General features: G+C 38.6%; 1 protein-coding gene across 3 annotated transcripts in view; it reads right to left on the reverse strand.

The window, feature by feature from the left end:
* Nucleotides 1-286: 286 nt before the first annotated feature.
* The window catches only part of arhgap32a (Rho GTPase activating protein 32a), a 42,987-nt gene continuing 17,625 nt past the window's right edge, over nucleotides 287-25,648 (reverse strand). The window contains exons 1-18 of one of the 3 annotated variants that reach the window (XM_047391913.1): nucleotides 23,431-23,671; nucleotides 22,602-22,688; nucleotides 22,377-22,514; nucleotides 21,247-21,339; nucleotides 19,810-19,932; nucleotides 19,608-19,685; nucleotides 18,413-18,494; nucleotides 18,145-18,294; nucleotides 13,437-13,539; nucleotides 10,562-10,706; nucleotides 10,128-10,210; nucleotides 9,445-9,552; nucleotides 9,173-9,318; nucleotides 8,856-9,069; nucleotides 6,265-6,413; nucleotides 6,094-6,168; nucleotides 5,349-5,987; nucleotides 287-4,548 (exon numbers count right to left, since the gene is read on the reverse strand). In XM_047391913.1, coding sequence (XP_047247869.1) covers nucleotides 2,378-4,548; nucleotides 5,349-5,987; nucleotides 6,094-6,168; nucleotides 6,265-6,413; nucleotides 8,856-9,069; nucleotides 9,173-9,318; nucleotides 9,445-9,552; nucleotides 10,128-10,210; nucleotides 10,562-10,706; nucleotides 13,437-13,539; nucleotides 18,145-18,294; nucleotides 18,413-18,494; nucleotides 19,608-19,685; nucleotides 19,810-19,932; nucleotides 21,247-21,327 — 4,347 coding nt within the window. In that variant the 5' untranslated portion in view covers nucleotides 21,328-21,339; nucleotides 22,377-22,514; nucleotides 22,602-22,688; nucleotides 23,431-23,671 and the 3' untranslated portion in view covers nucleotides 287-2,377. Of the gene's footprint in view, nucleotides 4,549-5,348; nucleotides 5,988-6,093; nucleotides 6,169-6,264; nucleotides 6,414-8,855; nucleotides 9,070-9,172; nucleotides 9,319-9,444; nucleotides 9,553-10,127; nucleotides 10,211-10,561; nucleotides 10,707-13,436; nucleotides 13,540-18,144; nucleotides 18,295-18,412; nucleotides 18,495-19,607; nucleotides 19,686-19,809; nucleotides 19,933-21,246; nucleotides 21,340-22,376; nucleotides 22,515-22,601; nucleotides 22,689-23,430; nucleotides 23,672-25,648 lie in introns of those variants that run through there. The other 2 variants (XM_047391912.1, XM_047391911.1) reach the window with 2 other exon arrangements.

Here is a 25,648-nt window from a genome sequence, read left to right on the forward strand (position 1 = left end):
TTTATTTTTAAAATTGTAAGTGGTGGAGTTTCTGAAAAGGAATTAAAAAGGTGTCAGATCCCCGGTCTATATGAAATGATTGCCTTGGATCAATTTCATATTGATATCTGGACATGAACTGGACCCTTTTCTCTTATAAAATGCATTGATTAAATTTGCTTAAATTTCTTTAGTGATGCACCTTTTACACTTCAACAATGTTCAAAAACTGCAAAGGTAAACTAATTTCTTACTGATCTATTTTTAAACAACTTTAGGCACAAATGAAACAAAGTTCAACAAACTGTTATAACTGACAATATATCTTTATTTTTTGTCACTAAAATAACTCGTAACATGTCTTAACAGAATGTTCTCATTTACCCATTTTAAATTGAAATAGCATCTTGATTAAAATGTTTGATAAAATGAATAAAACATGTTTCCATATAATACATCACATTGTTAAAAGTTTGTAAAGAGGAAGTATTTTTTTTATTTTATGACAAAACCACAATGCCATACAAAATACACTTTTATCTAAGAGCATAAGCTGACTTGCCTTGTATCCAGCATATTTAGCTTTGACTTTAACAGAAATCATACAGCACTTACTGCTTTTAGATAGCATCAAACAAGAAGAGTTTGTGAGCGACCCCTGACAAGTTAGAAAGCATGAGGTTATCTTTAGATTTTACCCCCCGAAAAGTGCTATTTAGCATTTCACAATAATTCTGAGCAAGCTGCTTCTTACAGAAAAATATAAGCTTTATGTGTCCATCTACACCATGTTAAGACAGTGTGTTTCATACACAGTTATCCTCAAAAGTGCTTGTTGAAGTCTGAGCAGATTGTAGAATAGAAAACAAATATACAATACATTGGCCACATGTTAGATGTGTGTTACTCCTATACACATTTATTGGCACCGTTGGTGGGGATGATTTACACTTGGTAGGGATGAAGACATAAAATAAAACCATTAGTTATTGCAGTAGCATGTTATGGCACTAAGTATTTTTGAGAAATCCGACCTCTCATTTTAGTACATTTATTCAGATAGTAAAAATATTTTAAGAAATAATTGTTCTTAAAGATTTACACCTTGCACAATGCTTTGTACAGATGTACAGTGCGTTTTATTTGACTTGACATTTACTTTTTAAACATTTATCTCAAAGCTCATTTTTATTTAGCAACTTCTGACAACAGTTTTAAATGAAATTATTGTATGCTTTGTGCACTACAGCTGCACTGAGTTGTACTAATTCACAGAATTTTGAAGGCATGCCAAAGATGTTTTTCAGGAGTTCCGGATTCAATACACTCGACAGTTCCCAGGACCTTTGGAAGATGAACAGAGCCACAGCATTACAGATCCTCCACCATACTTACCAGTGGGGATTAGGTACTCTGTCACGGTTCATGCTTACGGCAGACCTACCTAGCCTGTTTGTTGCCTGATCCTAATCTCATCTCACCAAAGGATATATTTTCAGTTAAAAGTTCAAGTAGAATTTAGACAACTCCACATGTTTACATTTGTAAAGGTAGGACAGAAAAGCATTTTCCTGGATAGCCCCTCCAAAACTGTTATAAAGACTTCGTGACTCCAAAATGGTACTCTTTCCTGCAGTTCTGTAAACACCGTTCTTGTTTCCAATCTGGCTAAATATATTGGCTAATTGAAAAATGTGTGTTTTGGAACATTAAGAAATGAAGGGGATTTTGTAGAACCTTAATCCTCTACGTCTTTGCATTACATGTGCTATTTTTGATGTGTTCCTATTCCTAATAGTACATACATATTAGGATCAAGGTTACGGAGTTGAATTTCTTCTGCTGCATCAGGACAGGCACATTTCTGTTGCTGTGATGTCATCATCTACACAGATTTCTTTCAACTCTGCATAAATTTAACCGGATTGAAAGACTTAGTGACATTTTGCTTCTGCGATAAAATATGAATTTATTTCATTTTTCTCATCTTTATCAGGGGTGCCAATAAATCTGTCCACATCTGTCAGTATAGTACATTTTAAAATAAGTTATTTTATACATATTCCTAAACTTAAAAATCATATTAAAACACATTACTTTACCTTGTTATCCCTTGTTATGTAGTCCAGACATAAAAAGTATTTTTTTTTAAACATGCTTCTTACACCTATTTCCAAATGTTAAGTGTTAAAATAACCAGTTTGTTCCCTTTAAACTTTTCTGAAATTTAATGCAACAAAAAAGTACCAATAGCATAGTCCCCACCACCCTCATTTCACTCATTTCTAGCAGCTCCTAAAGGTTAAAACAAAACTCTGTTTGTTGGTCTGGCTGAGGATAAAGTGCAGGTGTCCTTTGGCCCAAACATGGAATCAGATATGAAAGCAGTGGTATAAGATCACTCATAGACCCCAGCCTCTGATCTGAGAGCAGGATGATAAAAAGCTTCATGACCCATAACCTTGGACAGCAGTCTCTGCCCATGTGGAGACATGCAGCTCTGGCTAGGTATATATCCTGTGGCAGCTTTGCCGGATCTAGTGGATTTGGATCTTGGCGCAGCGTAATACCCCTCCATGTGGTTATGGTGTGTGGGCTTGACTTTAGTACTCTGAGTTCGTCTGTTGAGGTGAGCAGGGAAGGATTCCAGATGTTCCGGATCCAGGGGAGATTTGGAGTGGTAATGATAGTAGTGACGGTGTTCTCTGGTGCTCTGTGAGCGCAGCGGTCTTCTCAGAATGCTGGATTTTGCAGCACCAGCCAGCATTGATGGATTTTGTTCAAAGCCTCTCGTTTGGCACTTGTGACTGTGCTCAATGCTTTTCAGGTTGGGGCAGCCTCTTTCTGGCAGTGAGGGGACTTTTCGGAGAAGTGGCTGCTGCGAGTAGCCTTCTTTGATATGAATCCGTCTCGTTGGTCCAAATTCTGTGCCAGACTGATGGCCACAACTTTGCCTGGTGACCTGGGGGTACGCTTGCTGAGACCGAATTCTTGTGGAGGTTGGGGATGTAGCTACAGTCGTTTGGCCTTCCATGTTGTGGGCAGAGAGCAAGTTGGCATTTCCAGGGTCCGACTTACTCCTTGTGTGCATTATGTCCCTTGGTGAGTCTGCAGTCTCACAGGGGGACACAGAGGGGTACGTGCTTTTATGTCTCTCCTGCTGAACTGGTTGATATACAACCCTTTCAAAAACCTCTGCATCACTAGCCTCATAAACCACAGTGTCTCTGCTTTCTATGTAAAGCTCCCTATTCACAGGAGGGGCGTGGCGTGGAGAGTAGTTGTAGTAATCCGACTGTTCCCCTTCCCTTGTGGAGTGAACAGTGTAGGTCTGATGGTGACGGATGCCACTTTGCCGATGGGGATCTATAAAATAACGAGATCTTGGATCTCCCGAATTAGAGTCGGAATAGTGGCTGTAGTGGTGTTCAGGCCTTACTTTCTCAAATTGTGTCCGTACAGGGTTTAGGCTGGCCTGGATTAGTCCTTGATAGGGCACCTCAGGGCTTGTCTTCTGCTCCACATAAAACATAGTCTCAACAGGCAGGATTTCTGGTTTTGCCAGCTCGTAATGACTGATCTGTGGGGCATGGAAGGAGTGTGCCCTCCGGATGGCCGGATTTCTTGCTGCTCTGTCTTCTGAGCTCTGCCGTTGCCCCTGTTGCCTGTGGAAGTCACTCTGGTAGCACCTGTATTGGGTTGACAGAGGTTGTTTCAAACCTAAGGAGCTGTAGCGGCTCTCAGAGGACTGCCTGTACAGGCCTTTATGCCCAGAGAGGTGAGGTGGCAGAGCGCTGGGCCGAGGGTAGTGAGGCACAGGTGTTCGACCTGCATGAATCGGACGGTGATGGTACTGCTGTTGATGATGGTGGTGATTACTGAAGACATCCTCAAGCATGCCGGGTGGCCTGTCCTCCTCTGGGCTATAGTGATGACGTGAAGAAGTCAGCAGTTGGCGTGGGAAGACCTGTTTGATAGAGGCAGGCATTAAAGACTCTGCCAGGACAGATCTGAAATTAAAAGCATCCACAGAGTCAGTCTTGGCATACTCGGGAGAGGCTGGTGGGCTCCTTGCTGAGCAGACAGGTTGACAGGGTGTTGAAACTCCAACACTCTGGTAAGTGTACTGTTCTTGTTTGACCTCTGGCTCTCTTTCCTCTCTGTGCTCCCTCCCTTCAGTGCTGCCTTCGTCCATGCTCCCCGACCCGAGCGGGCTGACATTAGGAGTGAAATTGTACACGCTTTCCTGACCTTCGCCAACCTGCAGTGGCTCCAAGAAGGGGTGCGAAGGTGAGAACTGGACAGGATGAGGGCAGTGGCGAGTCTCCGCGGCTGCTTGCCACTGGGAACCTGAGCTGATGTGAAGGCCACGGTACTCTGGAGGATGCACTTTGAGATCAAGAACAGAGGGTCGCTGCAGTCTGTAGTCATGTTCATGGCTTCTTCTTTGAGACGCGCTGCTAGCCTTCTGCGCAGATTCAGCCAGGGCCAAAGCCAACTTGCGTGCAGCACTCATCGAAGGAGGGTGAGGAGGGAAAACAGAGACTGAACTCATAAGTCTATCTGTTCCTGGGGAGGGATAAGACAAACAACGCTACAGTATGACAGGACAAACAAAGCTATGGTAAGACATGATGGGACAAAAAACAAAAGCTTTCATAAGAAACTACAGAGTGCATAAAAATTTACATACTTACTACCTTCCCTTACTTACTACCTTCATACACGTGTGTATATATATATATATTTATATATATATATATATATAAAACATGCCTTGGAAAACTATTGATGGTCCTATGCAGCCGGAAACAAGTTTTCTGCTATCTACATGACTTGTGACAAACTTTCCTCCAGAGTTAATATGGGCCTCTTGGCTTCTTCTATGAATAACGTTGTGAATTTGGCATTTGTGCCATACTGTTTCCATTTTCAGATGATGGTGTTTGCAAGAATGCTTTGTAAAACACAAAATATGGGATATTGTTTTAAAACCTAAGTCTGCTTTAAACTTTTTCACAACTTTATCCATGAAATGTCTAGTGTATTTAGGGATGCTGTTTGTTCACTAATGTTCTTCAACCTCTGAGGCCTTCACAGAACAACTTGATCTATACAAGATGTTAAACTGACTTTTATTTAGAAGTACTGGAGTACAGGGGGTTAAAGACAAATTCATGTCACACTTTTCAGATAAATGTAAAAATTTAGAGAACCACGCATTATTTTTCAATTTTTGTTTCTCATGTAAAATCCCAATTACATCCATTAAAATTTGTGAGTGTAACGGTATAAAATGTGAAAAAGCTTTAAGGGGTAGGAATACTTTTGAAAGGCACAGCTCAGTTTCAGGCTATGGGGGAACTGACCTGGATCAGGGAGGTTCTGTGCAGACTGACTGAGGTCTGTCACAGCTGATGCCTGACTCGTTGTAGTGATCGGGCTGCTGTGCTGAAACAACGCTCTTGGCTCTTTACCATCTGCCACGGCAGCCTCACACTTATTCACATTAGGAGAGGAAGATGGCGCGGGATTCTGAACATCTGCCAGCATTTTTAATGATTTCTTCCTCACTTTGGGGGAGAGATGCTTCAAGGCAACTTTTTTCCCACTTTTGCACAGAGCTGGGCTGACATCTGGAGAGTGCGAGCAGCCGATGTTCTTTTGAGAGGACATGGGCTCTGATTCATTGGAACATCCCACACTTTTCCTCCACCTGTTCCCTTCTCTGCCGTGTTGCATCGCAGGAGTCTGGCTGCACTGAAAAGACATGGGGTCAAAATCTAAGGTCGAGATGCCCACAGCTGGTGGAGAAAGGTCAAGATCGTCCTCCGAGTTTTGAGAGGAAACCACTGTGCGGCCTCTGTCAGCATCACGTTTACTGTCATTCAGTTGGTGAGCTCGGCGGTCATCTTTACTTCTGGAGTTGTGCAGGTCTTCCCTACTGTTGGCAGAAACAGCCTCGCTGGTCGAACGAGGTCTAAGGGGACGGTAACTTGGAGGTCCTCCTAATTTGGAAAATAGCAAAATAGAAATGTCATTAACTCAAAATATATATATAAATGTAAACCACTGGGAGTTTACTGAAGTTTTTATCTTTTAATAAAAGATTACCTCCTAAATTTTGCAAAGAAGTAAGAGACTCTTCACTTTTAGTAGATCGCAGTGTACCGCTATCTCCTCGTCCTCCTGCATTTGTTTGAGCAAAAATGATTCATGACAAATTACACAACTTCCATGACACATTTAAAAGCTAAATAAGCTTTGGCTCTACAGCAAGCTAACCTGGCAGTGCTATGCTCTTTATCTCGTTAGGTTCACTGGGGTGTCGCTTCAGTTTACGCTTGGAAACAGAGTGGGACTTGCCCAGGTGGAAAAAAGACAGCCAGTTCCCCACGGGGGACTTCTTCGACTTCGCAAGAGGCCGCTTGCTGCTGCAACACAGAGGACAAATGATATTTAATGCTTGACCCGGAACCTGTGCTGTAATGTCTCAAAAATATCAAGGCGAAAATGGTTCCCGCTGTTGTTTGTGTATACTTTAAGCACATATTTGTATGATATTTTTATGATTATTTGGTCAGGGAAATGAAAAATACTGAGGTTCTCAGGGGATTTTCCTATAAAAATGTAAAAAAAAACCTTAAATACTTCAGTTTCAGCATTCACTCTTCCTCGGTTTACACCTAACATCAATTATAGTAAATCTGAAAAACCTTTAGCTCTCCTAAAAGGATTTCCCAGACTTTCTGCAGGCTTGCATCATTAGGTAAGGCTGTAGTTTGCAGAAATATTTAATTGTATCAGTCAAGCTATCAGTCAAGAGAAGGGTACAGAAACATTCCACATCATTATATACACAATGGCACAGTGAAGACAGTCATCCATAATTGGAAAGAAATGTGTGAAAACATGGACATTACAAAAACTTGAAGTTTTCCCACAATTCTTGAAAAGAAAAACCTGCAGTTTAAACAAAGTTTTGTAGATTTTTAAGAGCCAATAATGAAAATGTTTTGGAGTATCTATCAGGTAATAAGAACTAAAAATGTTGCATTTTCAAAACAAATAATGCAGACCTTAATAAAAATATACAAATATGTAGGGAATAATTAAAACATTCTCTCTGTTTTCAATGTGTTAGCCATGTGTTAATAAAAATAAGCTTCTAAATTCATTGATTGTTTTTGGACACTGAAGTGTCACCTATTTGATTTCTATACATTGACAGATTTTGCCCTAACTGTACCTACCACACAGCTTAACTGGCCAAAAAATATCAAATAAAATGTAATGATCTAAAACAAGCATACCATGTTGTAAAACTATTTCCCACCTTATAGATTTATTTTGCTTTTGTTTTTCTGTCACACAAACATCAAACAAACTTAAACATTAGACAATGGTTCACATCAGACAAGGATAACCTAAGCAAATACAAAATGCAGTTTTCAAATGATTTTAAAAAGTTATCTAAACCAACATGACCCTATGTGAAAAAGTAAACTGTGGCTTAACTGATTAAATACATTCTTTGGAAAGCTGATTTCAGTTTCACAAGCCATACCCACGCCTGATTAGAGCCTTACATGTATAATCAAGAAATCATATAGCAAAATCTGTCTCACAACTTGAAGTAGACTAAAAGGTCTCAAAAACCTACACATCATGCCCCAATCTAAAAAAAAATCAGTAAGAGCTGAGACACCGTTGTTGACATCTATTAATCTGAAAAGGGCCACAAAGCTATTTCTAAAAAATTGGGGCTTCAGAGAACCACAATGAGAACTATTGTCTACAAATGAAGAAAACAACAGTGGAACAATGGTGAACCTTCTTAGGAGTTGCAAGCCTACCAAAATTACTCCAAGAACACATTGATGACTTGTCCAGGAGGTTAGACTGCAGGCCTTTCTTTTCTCAGTTACTCTCAGAGCTCAGGATTCAACAATATAAAAGAGACTGCACAAAAATGACATTATAAGAAAGCTCCATAGCAAAAACCACTACTGACACTTATAACTTCGTAATTTGTTTCCAAAGATATGTTTCCCTAAACTCAAAAAGTCACAGTCTTGGGCCTTTCTTGCTCCAGCTTGTAATGTTTTCATATTGAGCTGTTTGCTTAAGTGCTAGGTTTAAGTGCTAGGCTAATGTTATGTTTTTTTCACTCGTGACCTATTTCAATTTAGTTCAAATCCTGTGCAGAGAAAATATACAGAAAATGTTTCATAAATATACGTTTTGCTTTGGATAGTTGTAAAATTTTAAATATTTGGGTTTCAGCAGAGCAGCTCTCTCTCCTGCATCAACTGCTATCTGTGGATCACTGAGCACAGCGCACAGAGCAGGTCTCAAGTTTCAGATAAACAGAATGCAGCACCAGCCAGTACAATCTGTACTTTCTCTATGAATGTCACTGTAACATCTAAAAAGCCCCTAAATTGTTAGGGAAACTCAGATTCATGATAATTCAAAATTGATTTAAATTTCCCAATAACACAGTTTTGCAATTTTGCAAAGAAATATAGGCTCTAATTGTTAAAAAATTGTCTGAAAATGTGCAATCCCCTGCTGGGGGTGGGGCAGACAGAATCACAGACTGCAGACACATAACAGGTATTAGGAGTTGAGTTTCACCAGGAAGTTTAATACAGATCATGTACACAGAAACGCTTTGCTTGGTACCCTGATCTCATATGGATTAGGACATGCTCACTAAGGAAGTAATTCAGCCATTTGATTCATCTAAAACACAGTAGACAATGGCTCCCAAGGAGTGAAATTGGACACTAGTGCATTAACAATTAAAACAGAAGAAAACATCCAGAAGAAAACAAACATTGGAGGTTAGTTTTGGAAGTCTGAAAGTCTACCTTTCCATTGGCAGTTCGATGACTGTGTGAAATTTGCCAAAAAGAGCTTCGGGACCCTCCCCAACCTCGATGTATTCACTAGGGGTAAGGCAGGGGGTTGTAGCTGGAGACCCGAGCTGTGTCTGAGTCCGAGCCTGGGCCTCCTCTAAAGACAGCAGCTTCGTTGACGGGGAGGAAACCATCAGAGACTTTGGTCTTGAGAAGGTGTTGTTTCCTACGATTAATATACGCATATTAGTGAAGAGTGAAGAGTTACAAATGCATATATTCTCTGTCATATCTTGTTTTCAATTTTTTTACATTTCAGAAAGACCTACCAGTGTTTTCTCTTATAATAGCATTGAGTTTAGGGCTGAAAAGGGACTCTGTGTTGTTGAGAATGAACTCCACCACCACCGACTGGATTCGCACCTCCATGAAGGCTGCTGTGCCACTAAAGCAGGCCGACTCAATCTGTTTGGACCTGAAACAGAGCACAGCGTGACCTATTTCAGCTCATAGAACCACTGAGATGTGCCCCAGTTCACTGTAACAGCAAGGCTAAAAAGAAATGGTGGAATTCTGACTGTGCTGTGGACGAGATAGTCACCTGAGGAGGTTTGGTGCCCAGACAATCGCAAGATTTTTAGTGTGCATGTTAGTGACAGAGCTGAAGGTGGCCAGGCGAGAGAGGTGCCTCATGAGGTACTCCAGTGTCCTGTAGATATAAAAGATTTTCTCATGTTTGAGATTGTTCACAATTGTTCTCTAACAAACCTCTGAGGCCATCACAGAACTGTTTCTAATTGAATAACACACAAGTGGACTCTATTTACTAATATGGTGACTTCTGAATGCAATTGGTTGAACCGGATTTTATTTAGGTGTGTCAAAGTAAAGGGGTCTGACTACAAATGAACGCCACTATTAGATCCTCATTTGTAAGAAATTTTGAAAACATTCTATAATTTCAATTCACAATAATTAACTACTTTCCAAAGGCACTACATATGTTAAATTTGGACAATAGAAGATCATCATGTAAATCATACACACTGGTTATTTTCCCTTTCACCAGATCATATAATATTTGATTTGCTCTACTGAATGGACATCAGAGAAGAAAACCACATAATTTAACAGCTTTGGGCAGGATAACCTATACATGGCTAGATAAGGTGCAAGACTACGCAGAAAAGATGAGTTAATAGAAGTAACTGTAACCATAATCATAATCTACAGATATATTCCACTTTATGACAGCAGGGTGCACCAGCGAGCTGTAGATCTGACCTGTAATGAGGAGGAGGCAGCTGCTGAATGACATTGTGGATTTTTACCAGCCTCTCCTCTTCTGTGGCTGCAGACACAGCTTCCTGTCATGAAACAGAAGGCAAGGCACATCACTACAAGTCTAATAAGAGGGGATTGTATTAATATCCCCATTCTCTTCCTGCCTTTCATGTTCAGGGACGCCAGGGTTTTGCCTCAGTTAATCTTTCTTTTGGTTTTAGCATTGGACGTCCCCCTCTACAGTTCTTAGAAAGCTCATCATAATGCAGTGACCTCATTTTAAGCAGCACTTGAAAATGAGATGAAAATATGAAATTGTTTCTTCTGTTCTTTTTATCACTGAGTGCCTAGAAAGACTTTGCCTGCACAATACCTAACCCAACACTAAATAAGCTCCCATTGAATTTTGAAAGTGCAGTTCCACTGATGCTCACAGAGAATCGGTCGTAGAGCTGGTAGGTGAGAAGGGGGTTGGGTAGCTCTCTGAAGTAAAGCTTGCACAGGGAGCCCACTGAGTGGATGTCCTGTCTGTAAAGATCTTTGCTCAGGTCTGGGATCTGCTCAGAGTCAAACTCGTGTCTAGACATAGAGAAAGAACAATCATTTGTTATTATAGAAACACAAATATATGCAAGGTTAGAACCCATTACAACATGAAATACTGAAGAGACCTTTAATGTGTTTGTCTCCCTTTTTTGGAAGAAAGCTAAATAGGAAAAGTTTTAGTCTGGCTTTAAAAAGGACAGCCTTTTTAAATCCACACTGCTGCTTTAAGAACTTTTATTCTAGTTTAAGCATTTTTATTGACCTTATCTTAACTGTTGGTTGTAGGAGCTTAGCTATCCTGGTGGTTGTCGGTCTGTGGCCTAGTGTCAAAATGTTTTAGTCCACAGTATCCTGCCATCTCAGCTAAATCATTGTGTACGTATTAAGGGACCACTTCTACAGTGGTTTAGGTCTTATTACATCTGGTCTAATAGACAAAATTATCCAGCAGCACCACTTGCATATGGAGTTTGTCAAAGTCCTACTCGTGGACCCGTCTTGTTCTCATTTAGTTAGATAGGAATATTCCCACAGATTTCATGGAAACATACTTCCTCCAGTCAGTGTTTTATCTTACTTATAACTTCTTGCCATAAAGCCGTTAAAAAATAAAAACTTTGAAACGATTATCTACTATCTCAGATCCACAGGTTTAAATTGCTGTAATTCCTTATACTTGGATATTTTTATCACTACTTAATCGCTTGTGGGTAGTGGAAAATGCAGCCACTTGACAATTAAATGGGAGCATCTAATTTTAGTCTTGCCTTCCATCAACTGACTTTCTATTTGTAAAAGAAAAGATTTTAAGGCTTATACTTGTTTTTTAAGGTTCTTAGTGGTCTTGCCTCATCATGGTTAATGGAATTTACCACAATGGAATTTACCATTCTAAATTACAATCCCTGCAGTCTAAAATGAAGAGAAAGATAAGAGCCTGCCATCGACTAGATTTTTTTACTACATTTACAAAATGATCTTTCTATCTTTGCTTGAACAAATATTCTTACTGTTGTGATATTATTTTAATGCTCTTGTTTTGCAGTACTTCATGCATCTTTGTCTTTGAAAGACGATATAAATACAGCTGAAACTGACAGTACCTGAATTATTTTCTATGAAATCAACTAATATAAAAACTATAAAGCCATAGAAGCAGAATTCTATTTAAAAGACCAACAGATCATAAACATGTCAACAGCTTTTCATCTGCTTTATTTCTTGAACCATTACAACAAAATATCACACGGTGAGAGTCGAGCTTTTCCAAGTAAGCCTTTTGATTTACTGTCAAAACCCCATCAGCTTATGTGCCGCTCAGTTTATCCACTGATGGGAGTTTGTTTCATGAAATACGGCTGGCAAGCAGAAAATAGACAAGAAGACCACAGCAGCCCTCTCAGAAGCTGCACAGCTTGAATCAAACAGGGCTTCATAGATTAAAAAAAGCAGCTCAAAAGCACTCAAAAATAAAACACCATAGACTTGAACATCTTCAGTTGCTGGTGGTTTGCGTCACACCTATTTATTTATACTAACAGTATAAAGAACCAAATGTTTAATGAATTAAGAGTATTAAACAAAATATATAATTAAACTGCAAATAAATGCAATTAAATAATAAGTAAATATGTAAAATTGTAATTACATCATGGGAATAATAAATGCATTTTAATCCATTACATATGAAATTCAGTACAATCAAGTCATAATTATTTCAATTTTTAATTTTTATTTAATGGTTTCTACTGCAGTGCACCATGTCAAAATTCAAACTCACTGCCAATACAACTAAACATGTGATTGGCTAACCGGCACAGCGAGCCAGCTTCAGACCAAGTATATTTCTCACTTAATGGATCTCTTTATTTTCATGGCTATTTACATTGTAGATTCTCACCAAATGCACCACAACTGTGAATGAACACACAGAAAATTATTTAATAAAAAAAAAAAATTGTGAAATAACATTTTTTATATTTTAGATTCCTTAAAATAGCCACCTTTTGCTCTGATTACTGCTTTGCTCTCCTGGCATTCTCTCTCCATCAGCTTCAAGAGGTGGTTACCTGAAATGGTTTTCAAAATAATCTTGAAAGAAATTCCAAGAGGTTCATTGAGAAACGGCCAAAGATTAATATTTCAGTCATCACAGCAATGGGCGGCTACTAAAAGGAATCTAAAATATAAAACATATGTACTCAGTCTCCCATTGGTCAATACTTTTACTGCGATTCCAGCTGCATGTCTTTTAGGATATGTCTCTACCAGTTTAGAGACTGAATGTTGCCCATTCTACATCGTAAAATAGCTGAAGCTCAGTCAGGTTGGATTAGAAGCATCTGTGAACATCAATTTCAAGTCCTGCCAAAGATATTTAAAATGCATTTTGACTGGGCTGTTCTAACACATTAATATGCATTGATCTAACCTATTCTATTGTAGCTGCTTGTACTATGTTTATTGTTGTTGTCCTGCTGGAAGGTGACCCTCCACAAGTCCTATGCAGCCGCAACAAGTTTTGTGTTATCTACATGGCTTTCGACAAACTTTGAAAGGTATTCTGTTGTTTCAACAATTGCATCAGTAAATACAGTAAATCCACAAAACGATTTAAGCAATGAAAATATACCTCACATGCCTCCTGACCTCACTTTGACTCTTTAATCTTTTAAATGTTCAGAAGATGTGGAAACTTGCTCACTTTAGCATGGCTGACTTTGGATATTGATTTCTATCATGAAATACAGATGAAGCACAAACCTCAATTTTTGGATGTTGGAGGAGATGCCTGAGAGTCTGTAGATGCCATCCACAACACCGTTTTTTTCAATAAACTCGGCACAACTTTTAACGACCTGTGGAACTACAGGGGACAAAAAGTACACAACAGACTTTTTAATTTTGCTATTTTATATGTATATTATACAATACATTTGATGCCTATATGAACAAAGTTTGTAATGTTTGCTGAGTTGTATACAAATAACTTAGCATACATTGTAAATGGCCTGCCCTTGTCAAGTCCCAAAGGCCCAAAAGCCCTTTACACTACAATCAGTCATCCACCCATTCATTCACACATTGTCTCTCTCAGTCATTGGGTCCTTGCCCTTTGCAAGACAGAACCATTGTTTATATGAGTGGGTTAGGTCCCCACAAGGTTTGGCCCTCAACTTGGTCTTGGGAACCTAACTGTGTGTCATGACACCAAGTGTGAGGTCTGGGGATGATCGAAAGAAAACATTTTTGAAACACGTTTACATACAGATTATCATGTCAAGAATGGTACTAATTAAGCATTAAATTATATAATGGGACTGCATGGTGGCTCAGTGGTTAGCTTTGTTGCCTTCAGCAAGAAGTTACTGGGTTCAATTCCTGGCCAGGGATCTTGTACATAGATTGCATGTTCTCCCCGTGCATACGAGGGTTCTCTCCAGGTACTCTGGCTTCCTCCCACAGTCCAAAAACATGACTGTTAGGTTAATTGGTCTCTCTAAATTGCCCTTAGGTGAGAATGGGTGACCGCTGGAGATAGGCATCAACTCCACTGTGACCCTGTATGGAAGAAGTGGGTATAGAAGATGGATGGATGGATTTTCAGCCTGTTTGTGTAGCTATTATATGTTTGTTTAATTAATATATTACGGATGCTGGTCATTTCTCTCCTTTCACACTTTGCTGGTTTGTCAGTTTTGATATGAAAAAAAAAAGTGTTGCTCTCTCCATACGTCAAATTAGTCTTATTTTGACTACCAATGATTTAAAGTAATTTCTTATAATGTGCTACCAGCCTATAAAATAAAAAATGTGGTTATGTGGCTCTACTAACTAATATCTAACAGCAGGAGCTAATTTGGTTTCACCACGGGTCATAATCTGTTATATTCCTTATGAAAATAGGGTGTAATATAAAATATTCAGAAAATAATATACTAATAAATTAAATTATACCAGAGATTTTATATTTATAGCATTATTTATCTATAATTCATCAAAATACTTAACTACCCAAAGAAATAAATTGTTTAAGTATTTAAGTATGCAAGCGGTTTTAAACCGGTATGAAATGAAAGTCAGTTCTTACAAAATGAGGATCCAGTTATTCAAAGAATTTGCTTATTTAAAATAGGGATAATGATATGTTAGTTGGAAGCTAATAAACTCTGGACAAGAGTATGCTAAACTAGCCAATGGGAAAGCGTATGCAAACGTGTTCTATGGTTATGTATAAGACTGATAAAGGTGTAAACAAGCAAATTGTTTCAGCAGCAGTGGTCAGTGAAGAGAGAATAACTCGTGATCAGCCACTAGTATTTACATGCTTACAGACTTCTTCTGTTTTTGCTGCTTTGCCAAATTTAAAGCTTTGAGCTTATTGAACAGTTGCTAATATCAGACAAAGACAGCCTGAGTGAATAAAAACCGCTGTTTTCAAATGATGGTTTCATTTAAAGCTGCACACTATATAGAGTCATAATCATGATAGCAATATCAATATGTGCAATATGGCGATCTCAAAGCACTGTGTGGTTGCGATGATTAGTAGGCTACTATTTCGAAGGTTTGCATTAAAGCTCTACTTTCCAATAACATATTTGGCCACTTGGATGGACTTTTCCTGCTCATTATCTCCACAACTGATATAAATTTCAGTGAGTAGAGATTGTGATAATAGAAAAGAAAAAAAATAGTGAGAAGAATGTGGGTTATTCCTAATCGACATTGTAAATTGCAATATTCAACAATACTGAAATGTCATGTATTCTTGATATCACTTAGCCCCAATTTTAATAATAAATAGAAAAATAATTATTTATGTGACAAAACAAATCAGACCACTTGTTCAACCTTGAATTTAATGTGACTAACCAAATTTTTGGGACAGCTGAGTTCAATTTCACCAGTGAATCTTATCTGAAAACATTAAGTAGTATAAATGATCACAAAGGAGCAACACATCATGCCCCACACAAAAAAAAAAAAAAAACAGATGAGAAGCAAATTAATTGACATCGGTCTAGAAGGGGTTACAGAGTCATTCTTAAGGCTTTGGGACTTCTTCAAACCACAGTGCCAGTCATTATCCACCAATGGAGAAAATATGGAACAGTGGTAAACCGTCCCAGGATAGGCTGGCCTACCAAAGTTCCTCCAAGAGAGCATCGACAACTAATACAGGAGGTCACAAAAGAACCCAAATAACGTAGAAGCCACTGCAGGGCTCACATGCCTTAGGTAAGGTCAGTACCATGCACACTTGGATGATGAAGCAAAACAATGATACAAAGCACAACAGCAAGTCCACCTCTGAAGGGCCCAAAAAACAAAAATTAAGGTTTTGGAGTGGACTAGTCTAAGCCTGGACTTAAATACAATTGAGAGGTTGTGGCATAACCTTGAGCATGCTGTTCATGTTTAAAATCCCTCCAATGTGGCAGAATAAAAATATTTCTGCAAAGAAAAGCATGTCAAAATTCCTCCACATTGATATGAAAACTGATTGCTCAAATAATCATTTGAAAACAGCAATTGTATTTGTTGGAAATTAAAGTTTGTTTGATATGAAACAATTAAAGGTGATGAAAATGAAGAAACAGCTGGAAAATGTAATTGGCAAATTGCTTATTAGCAGCACTGTATTTAAGGAGGTATACCTTTGACTGCACAGGTAAAACAGTGCAGGTGCTCAGCACTCTGGGTGTTTTGATCATAATGGAGCATAGCTTCTGATGTGCTTAAGGGAAGGCATCAATTTAGCCTGTGATGTTCTGCACAATATTGCAATGGGTAGTCAGGCGGTGTCTATTACATACCTGATTTTTACAAATATGCTGTTAAAAACAAATTACGCAACATTTGCAGATAATTTGTGTGACCAACTTTCTGGCAAGTTTTTATTTGTCATTAAACCTATGCTGGCAATTTAATACCATGAATAAATAATGATGTGGTCACATCTATTCCCCAGATTCATCAGTGACTCGTTGTTGTTCAATAGTTCCTACTTGTTGCGTGAAGTTATATGCACCTAAATCTAAACCAGTTTTTAATAAATGGGGGCTGATGTGTTGCACCAGAGGGCATGATACAATTCTGGTTTAAAAGGCAAATAGGTTTATTTCTAGTGAATCCTAAAATACACAAACCTTAGGCTATAAATACAAGGCTCCCAAATGTTTTTTGCATTATTCATCATATTTCTTAAAACATACAGCTCTTGGCTGCTGCAGGTAACTGAAATTCAATTCAAATTAAATAAGGACATGCAATTTTAAAGATCTCTGCTCCAAGTGAAAAAATAACAAAGTTTAATATGAGCAGTTGGTAGCTGAATAAAGCTGGAGATTTCTGATATGAATATGAGACGAAATTATCTAAAAGAAAAATTATTTTATTCCCATAACTGCTCATTTGTGCAGCTATTTCATTTTCAGTATAGATAGTTATGATTTCACAAGAATCAGAACTCTATGAAGAACAGATTCTATGACTAACCTCTCCTTAGTATCTTTTTTTCTAGTGTGAATTAAAAGAAGTACACAACGCAACGTCTTAAGCCCAAGGGGTTTTTGTGAAGTTTGTGCTCGAAATAGCATGCCCTTAATAAACTTTTTTTACGTGTCTAAAACAGTTAATTTTAACACATTTGTTTTTTAAATTGCCGACATTCATTTTCCATTTTTAGTAAAACACTGAGAAACTGCTCTCTTTCGCTTCAACTGCTGCACATCAACTGACAGGCAGCTGTACACGCAGCATTAACTCGAGTTTGATTGGTTCAAATTGCGCAAACGACCCTTCCTTTTAATCCCTAGAGCCAATAGAATGAGATTATACCAAACACATTGACGTCAGTCCCACCAATCACCAGCTGTAAAAAGACGAAGACCTGTGACGCAGACTGAGTGACTTTTACCTTCATCGAATCAACACGTTCTATCCAGAAACAGATAGCAGGAAATGTGTAGTTGTCCAATAAATGTGGTTTATTTAGATGGATTTAGGATTTGGAGAAGAAAAAGATGAAGGTAAGAAAGGTTTTAGATTATGTTTTTTTATTTGTGAGTGATAATTCTGGTCTCTGCTGGTTTACTAAATCCTGGGTAGATTGTGACAAAACCTATATTTTCGGAATCTGTGAGTTCTATGCTGTCTGCAGATATGCTTTGTGTGTGTACAAACTGTTGGGAGGGCAGCTGAGACCGAGATTTGCGGGTGAGTGCATTATGTGAATTTTCTTTAAGTTCTGATGCAACTGCTTGTAGTTTTAACTGTGTTTCGTCTTCGTAGAAATGGTTTATATCAGCTTTTAGCCAAGGGTCTGACATTTTAGTATACACCTTTGAAGATACCACACATGTCTATGTTTACCTAAGGTAACATAGAGCAATGAACGTAGAAGAAAAAAAAAAAGTACACTTCCTCCCCCGTTTTCAGGAAATGGGTAGCAAATTAAATATTTCACCATCATGTCCTGAGTTGTGGAGATGCTCCCCCAGGTCGCACCCAAACACTCGCTCTCTGAGGATACCACGCTGACGCAGCTTCTGTGGTGGTGGCCGAGACTTCATAAATGACCTCAGGAAGGTAACAAGCTTTCCGTGCTTCTTACACACTGATTTCACACAAATACACGAAAATACACATAAAAGCCCGATTAAAGTTAATTTGACTCAGATCCTGGGAGCAAGTCTTTGATAAACTATCAAGTACATACGCACACTAACCAGTACCTGGCTTTGGCACTGAGTTTTGAACACTGGGAGGGATCTTTTCATTTATTAGCTCCACACAGTCACTGGGGAAGAACCCAACCTGCAAGAAGACAAAAAAGAGACTCAAGGAGCAAATACAGAACAAGTGACCTGTGGGGAGAGTAAATGTTTCAGCAGAATGTTGCAAATGTGCAGAAAGATGTTACGATTCGCCTCAGGCTGAAAGCTGATAGTCTACATGACAGAATCAAAGTTTACTAGATGTTCTGGTTTCATCTTATGCAATATGTCAGATGAACTAGAGAACTCTTGAAGACATTTTGACGGTGCCTGTACATTGGTGTGTAAATGTCTTCGGAATATTAAGAGATTGTAGACAACAAACAACTGCCCACCAGTTTTGAATCTGTAGATCAAGTTTTGAACAAACTTTCTTAAAAACTGAACCCATGAAAAGGGCATTTATTTTTTAAGAGTATCTGTGAAATCTTCCATAAAGGCCCAACATAATCCTTTTTTATCACTGGTCAATAAGCATTTTTTTTTTTGCTAAAGATGGACTTTGGTTTTAAAGAATAACATAATCTCTTATTCCATGACCTGTTTACTTTAATTAGTAACCTGTAATTTTCTTTTAACAATAATCTATTCATTATAATACTGGTTTTACTTAAACAAAATATTTAAGATTTTTTTTTATGAAGGTTAACATATTCTATTTTTAGGACTCTAGTTCAATTAATGATGTGAAATCTAATTTTGCAATAATCAATCAAATATTTTTCATAAAATTTATTTTACCATCATTTTGAAAGGCCAACAAACCCTTTTGTATGTCTAGAATACATCCATTGGTAATGTGAAAACTCCTTTTGCAATAATCAACTGTAAGAAATATTAGGACTTTTATTTATGAAAGTGGTTTTGAAAGACTAATATAATCCATTTGTCATCAGTTTTAGCACCATTAACTATGTGGAATCTCCCTTTTAATTTTCTATACAATCTTTGGGCTTTTATTTTGAAAGATATCTTTTACTTGAAAGGGCAACAAAATAACTTTCTCCGGATAATTTTGGGGATAGTTGTGCCTGTATACATTCTCGTAACTCAGAAGGTGGAATCAAGTAAATCATTAATGATTCACTTTAGGAGCAACCATTTTATAGCATAGGTAGTACAAAGTATAAAGTGACTAGAGCAGAAGGTTTACCTGAAAGCCATGCTTCCCTCTCCACCAGCCCGTGTCTTCTTTAGGAGGCATGTCAATGACGGACACGATATCCCCCACCTGAATCAGAAAGTCTCTTTATTAAGCTCTGTTAAACAATCATAAACCAGCAAATCCAAATATGCTGAAGAAATATGGATCCAAGCCTGAGTATGTTTCTCATGTCTTCTATTGCAGCACTTACCTCAAAGGTTAACTCATCCGTGGCCTGAGCAGTGTACCGCTTGGTGACGTGGGCGGCGGCGATAGCCGGGACATTGATCGAAGCTTCTTCAGAAACCAGCAGATGGTTCCCCTTGTTGTTGATCTAAAAATAAAAACAGCAGAGAAATGTTGTCATATCTTGTCCCCAAAAAGCCAGAGCAGGGAGTGGGAGTTGGTCACGATTTATCATCAGACAAAGGAAAGCAGAAGCAGAGAACAATAAAAAGGTAGACTGCCATGTTTTGTTTTATCTCCACTTGAGTTTGCAGCATTTTTACTCTTAATACAAAGTGAAAAACTCACATTAAAAAGCTAGTCTCAAGGTAAGGCTTTTAAACCTACGAACATTGTACCAACTGTTAAGCATGGTTGTAGTAGCATCATGCTGGGGATGTATTTTGCTGCCAGTGGTTACTAATGCATTACAGAAAGAAAGTGGACTAATAAAGGAGCACCACATTCAATTTATTCTACTATACCTGAAAACAACAGCTAGACAGCTGAAACTTGGACATAGTGGGTTGATCCAACAGGACAATGATCCCAAACTCACATGTAAACTTGTTATGTAATGGTTGGCACAGACTAATATTAAAAGTATGTGTGGATAAGAGAAAGTATAACAAAGCTTTTCCTTTTAAAAACTTATTGAAATAGTGTGTTGTATTAAAGGTCCACTGCAAAAGAAAATTATTAAAATAAAACCTTAAAAAGCCCAAATTACTATAGCAGTCATGCTAATACTGAATGGATGTAAACCTCTCACCACAGCTTTATTTTGGTGGCTGTGGTTGTTCAGACAAAGGAAAAAAAGCATTTGGCAAAATGATGAAAAAAAGTTTTTGGAGCATCACAGTGTGAAAAACTTAAAAAGCTAAAATATCTTTAGATTAAATGAAATATTTAAATACTAAGCTAAGCCCACCAGTAAGATAAGCAAGATAAACTGAAAAGTTTGTGCATGCTTAAAATCTTTACCCGAAGCATCACTCTTTGTGTGTTGACATTAAAGGCTGCATGCACCTCTTTTTTCTATACCACAACTGTTTATCTTGTTAAGCTATGGCAAACACTCCCAGCCCTGTGAGCCAGTGCTGTAATTTAGTCTTTTACTCAACATTTACCAAAAAAGTTATATTGCAAAATGTAAAAAGATATACTTGAGGATTGGATTTCTGACATTACATTGCAGGGACATGAAAATCCACTGTGGAGGATTATACTACCAGCAAGCTATAAAATGTATTAATCTTATTCATAATATTGCATCCTTAAACTACTGAAAAATATGTTTCCGCCAGTTCATCTAAAATACAGGATTGTATTTACAAAGTTTTTAGATAAACATCAGTCATTTTAGCATTTCAGTTCTGGATAAACTTCATGTGAGAAAACCACAATCAAGAATAACTACTACCTCCATCCATGTTAACACCGGACCACAGTTGATTTTGTTGTCTGCGATGGCAGAGAAGCGGGACAGGTAGTTAGTCAGCATTGTGGTGACTGACTGACAGGAGACAAGAAAGGAAGATCACATTGAAGTCCAAACATAAAGTGTAACATCACATTAAAGAGGAGATATATGACAATTTGTGCAAATGTATTAATGTTCTTGAATTTCGTTCTCTTTTGTCACATTACAGCCACAAACATCAGTATTTGAATGATTACATGTGATAGACTGACACAAAGTCAGCATGCGTTATTGTGAAGTGGAAGGAAAGATACATGGTTTTCAAGTTTTTCATATTCAGTGGAGAGCATTCCTGAACAACAGCTTTCAATTCTTGACTCAGATTCTAGGTTAGAAAAAGCTTAAATATGCTTTAACATAAACCATTCTGTAGTAGCTCTGTTTGCTGAAGAAAAGAATTACCACAGCAAGATGCTGCCACCAAAGTGTTGAACTGTGGGGATAGTCTGTTCAGGGTGATGTGCTGGGTAGGTTTTATGCCACACACAGTGCTCTAAATGTACAGCAGAAAGTTCAGTTTTGGTCAGACCACCTTCCAAACGTTTGCTGTGTCCTGTACATGGCATGTTGCTGGACACTGGACTTTTTAAGGCAGGGGTGTCCAAAATCGGTCCTTAAGGGCCGGTGTCCTGCATTTGTTTTAGATGTTTCCCTGCTTCAGCACACCTTATATCCATCTATGGCTGATTAACAAGCTTTTGCTGCACTGCCATCATCAGACTCAGGTGTGTTAAAGCAGGGAAACATCTAAAACATGCGGGACACCGGCTCTCGAGGACCGACTTTGGACACCCCTGTCTTAAGGCTGTCTCTCCATAATGGCGCACTACTTGCCATGCTTCAGCAAAGGCCAGATCTGTGGAGTGCACAGCTAATACTTATAGTACTAATACAGATTCTCCCATCTGAGCAGTGGATCTTTGCAGCTCTTCCAGAGTAACTATGCTCCCACCCCCAAAAATGAAAAAAATGAAGGTTATGGTTATAACATGACAAAAAGAGGAACATTTCAAGGGACATGAATACTTTTGGAAGGCATTGTATATGAAGACAGTGTAACATTACAGTACCTCAACAGTATCCTTTACGGTATCGTGTCGCGGCAGTTCGGTGAGTTGGGAGTAACGACGGTCATAGATACACAAGTGCAGGTGTTTGTCCAGCACCCGGAAATCCTCATAGGATCTTTTCACCAGCCAGTTTAAACCCTGATGGAGACAAGGCAAAGAAAATTTAGGCTGCTTCAAATAAAAGAAAACCCCTATTAAATATTTGAGACACTCAAGCAATGTTACCTGGCAAGTGATCTGCACCAGAAAGACAAGTTCTTTAGAGTCCAGTCCAGGCTTCGGTCCTTCGTTTTGCCCCTCTGCCAAGGCCAACTACGTAGGAAAAAAAAAAACAGAGGAGAAACAGAGGAGCTTGGATTGAGGATGGTGTATAAATAATAGATGAGCATGATACAAAAAGCTCTCTGTTTTTGACCTGGGATGCAAAAAGTGCATCATGTCTAATAATGTCTAGTAATAAAACTAAATTTATCACCTATATAGGGTGATTTTATTTCATCCTGCAGTTTTACATGCATAATAGATTTTTTTCTTTAAACTTAAAAATCATAGAATTTCAACACAAAGAGATGTCTCCACTCTGGGGAAGTTTTGGTTATTTATAACTCTTAGCAACCCCTCAAGATACACTGTTACACAACATGCAGCGACCTAGATACAGAAAACGAAATTGATGAATACCACAGACTGAGAAATTTGTTGTTAAATGAGTCATGATATAGAAAATGTAGTTCACTAAAAGGTTTTTTTTCTTCAATTATGAGTGCAAACTACAAAGGTAATTAAGCTCTGGCAAGGTTCAAAAGGCCAAGGGTTCAGTGATCATAGAGAGGATGGCAGATGACAAACAAATACCAAGATAAATTATGGAAGATTACGTGACAAAAACTGCATATATCTGCATTTTTTTAACACTCTCTTCATGCAGCGCACACCTTTTAAATTAAAAGCATCCCAAAACAGAGAGAGCTCCACCATTTTTCAAGAAACATAGCTGCATCATGTTATTTATTCACAAACAACTAATACACAGCCATGGCCCTGTTCATGTTACCTCCCACTAGACCATCTCAGATATCCATCTGCGGATGAGGTAAGTGGTTCTTCTTTGTGTGCAGGACTACAGCAAGTTCTTCCAAAAAAGCCAAATCTTGGCTGAGAGTAGAAGGGTTTAAATGCCGCTCCTGACTCGTCTGTTTACCGTCCCACCTCCGCGGCATGCAAGAAGCTTATTTGCAGAGCTTTAGACCATCATGCACCAGTGAGCTATAGAAAGCAGAAAATATGAGACGCGGATGCTTCCCTCTGAGTATCTCGACGCCCCCGTCTCTGCCTCCTTCTTCCCCCCTCCTCCCTTTCCTATACTCCATCACCCTCCCCCCTCTTTACCATTCTCCTTCCTCTAGTGACAAAAGGAGGTTTGCCCGTAAATGGGTTCATCTGGGACAAACAGATGCATATGCTCATCCATCATACAACGACACGAGACAGACAGAGAACCCTCCAACATTTCTAACTCCTGTCCTCTCAAGACGAGACTGGAGCTAATCTGGAGACCAATCTGTCGGGCTGCAGGCAGAGGATATATGCTGCCCTTGTGGTGTTCTGCAGACAGGTCACATGAGAACTGATCACTGCTTTTCATCTTTGCTGTTAAGACTCTGTGAATGCACAGGCAGGCTTATGTATGATCAGAGAAGCAAGAACAAAGACTCCTAGATTAAGCCAAAGACACCCCAAATTGTGCTCAGTATGAGTCTGTATCTACACATGCAGCTTTGCCTTTAGTGTCAGTGTCCTCACAAAATGTTTTTGTTTTTGCTCAAATCAGTTCTAAAAAAGCTCATTCTCTTTTCTGCACATTCCTGATAAAGATGCAACAACCATGGCAATCACTATTAAATATTTAGAAAAACAGAGTGAAAACATCTAAGATTAAAGCCATGTTCAGCCAGCTGCAGCACAGTTTATTAATGCGGCATGCGGGGATTCAGCTCGACCATGTGCATCACATGCACTGCTCATGCTGTTTTCTGCTAAGCTAAAGAAACAGCTTCCAGTTGTGGACAAATGACTGATGCTCTCTGCTGGCGATCAAATAGAACTACAACAGAGTTAACGGGGTGGTAAATGCCCACTTCTGCACGACTGAACATTTACATAGACCTCATAGCTTCTCAGCAGTACTCTCTCTAAAACATGGTCCAATCTTTTGTGGCCCTTTTGTGACCTGCTATGAATAAAATCCCGTTCAATACAACTATTTTAATAATAATAATAATAAGATACTGACAAGGTCTTTTAAGAACGAGGACAGATCTGACAATTGGGCTAAATCCCATTTCTAGGGTTTTCCCCATCCCTTACCCTACCACCCATCACTGCGTAGGACAATGTCTACCCAAGACAAAACTAGTCAAGAGAAGTCTGCAGTATGATTGGGTTCTTACAGTGCAGTTTTAAATTGTGATTCATTGTGTTATGATTTAGAGTTGTTTGGTTTTTGGTTTCTGTTTTTTTCTTATGTTTTTCACTGTTAAGGTTTTGACACGTTCTTTTGTTTTTATTCTTCTTAGATTTTGAATCATGCTTCTGTTATTTTCCTGGTCATGCTTTAGTTTTGTCGTCTTGTTCATGTTTTGTCAAGTTTGGTTTTGTTTGTATATTAGAGTCTTTGTTTTTGCCGCAGCCACGTTTTGTTGTCTGTCAATTAAGTTTATTCGGTTCACCTGTCCAAGTTAATCTGTCTCCTTGCTCCACCTGGTTTTCACTCCATATATACACTCCTGTTCAGTTGTTCATTGCGGAAACATCTCTCATTCTCATGTCTTTCTCTCATGCTCATGTCTTGTTTTCATGCTCAAGTCTTGTTTTTTGATCATGCCATGCCTGTCTTGCCTGCCCGTTTGTTTTGCTCCTGCCTCCTGTAGTGAGTGAGTTTTTTGTTATTAAATCTGTTGCACTTACCGTCATGCTGCCTTCTGGTCTGCATTCTGGGGACCTATATCTCGCAAGTTGTAACACATTGAGTTAAAAGGAGGTGAAATACTAACTTAGAGAAGTAGCTTGGAGACCTTACAAACTGGCACCCTACAGTGGTCTTTAAAAACATTTTGTGGTAAGATCAATCTGGCTGTAATGTACTACATTGGCAAAAGACAAAAAACTTTAACTTGTAATTTGTAATTTTTAACTTTTATAATTTCTGCTCTAGTTTACATCAACATGTTCCTCCCAACTGTGCCACTAGATTAGCCTACTCTGCAATAGAG

This window comes from Girardinichthys multiradiatus, chromosome 18 (assembly GCF_021462225.1).
Source record: "Girardinichthys multiradiatus isolate DD_20200921_A chromosome 18, DD_fGirMul_XY1, whole genome shotgun sequence".
Lineage (NCBI taxonomy): Eukaryota > Metazoa > Chordata > Actinopteri > Cyprinodontiformes > Goodeidae > Girardinichthys > Girardinichthys multiradiatus.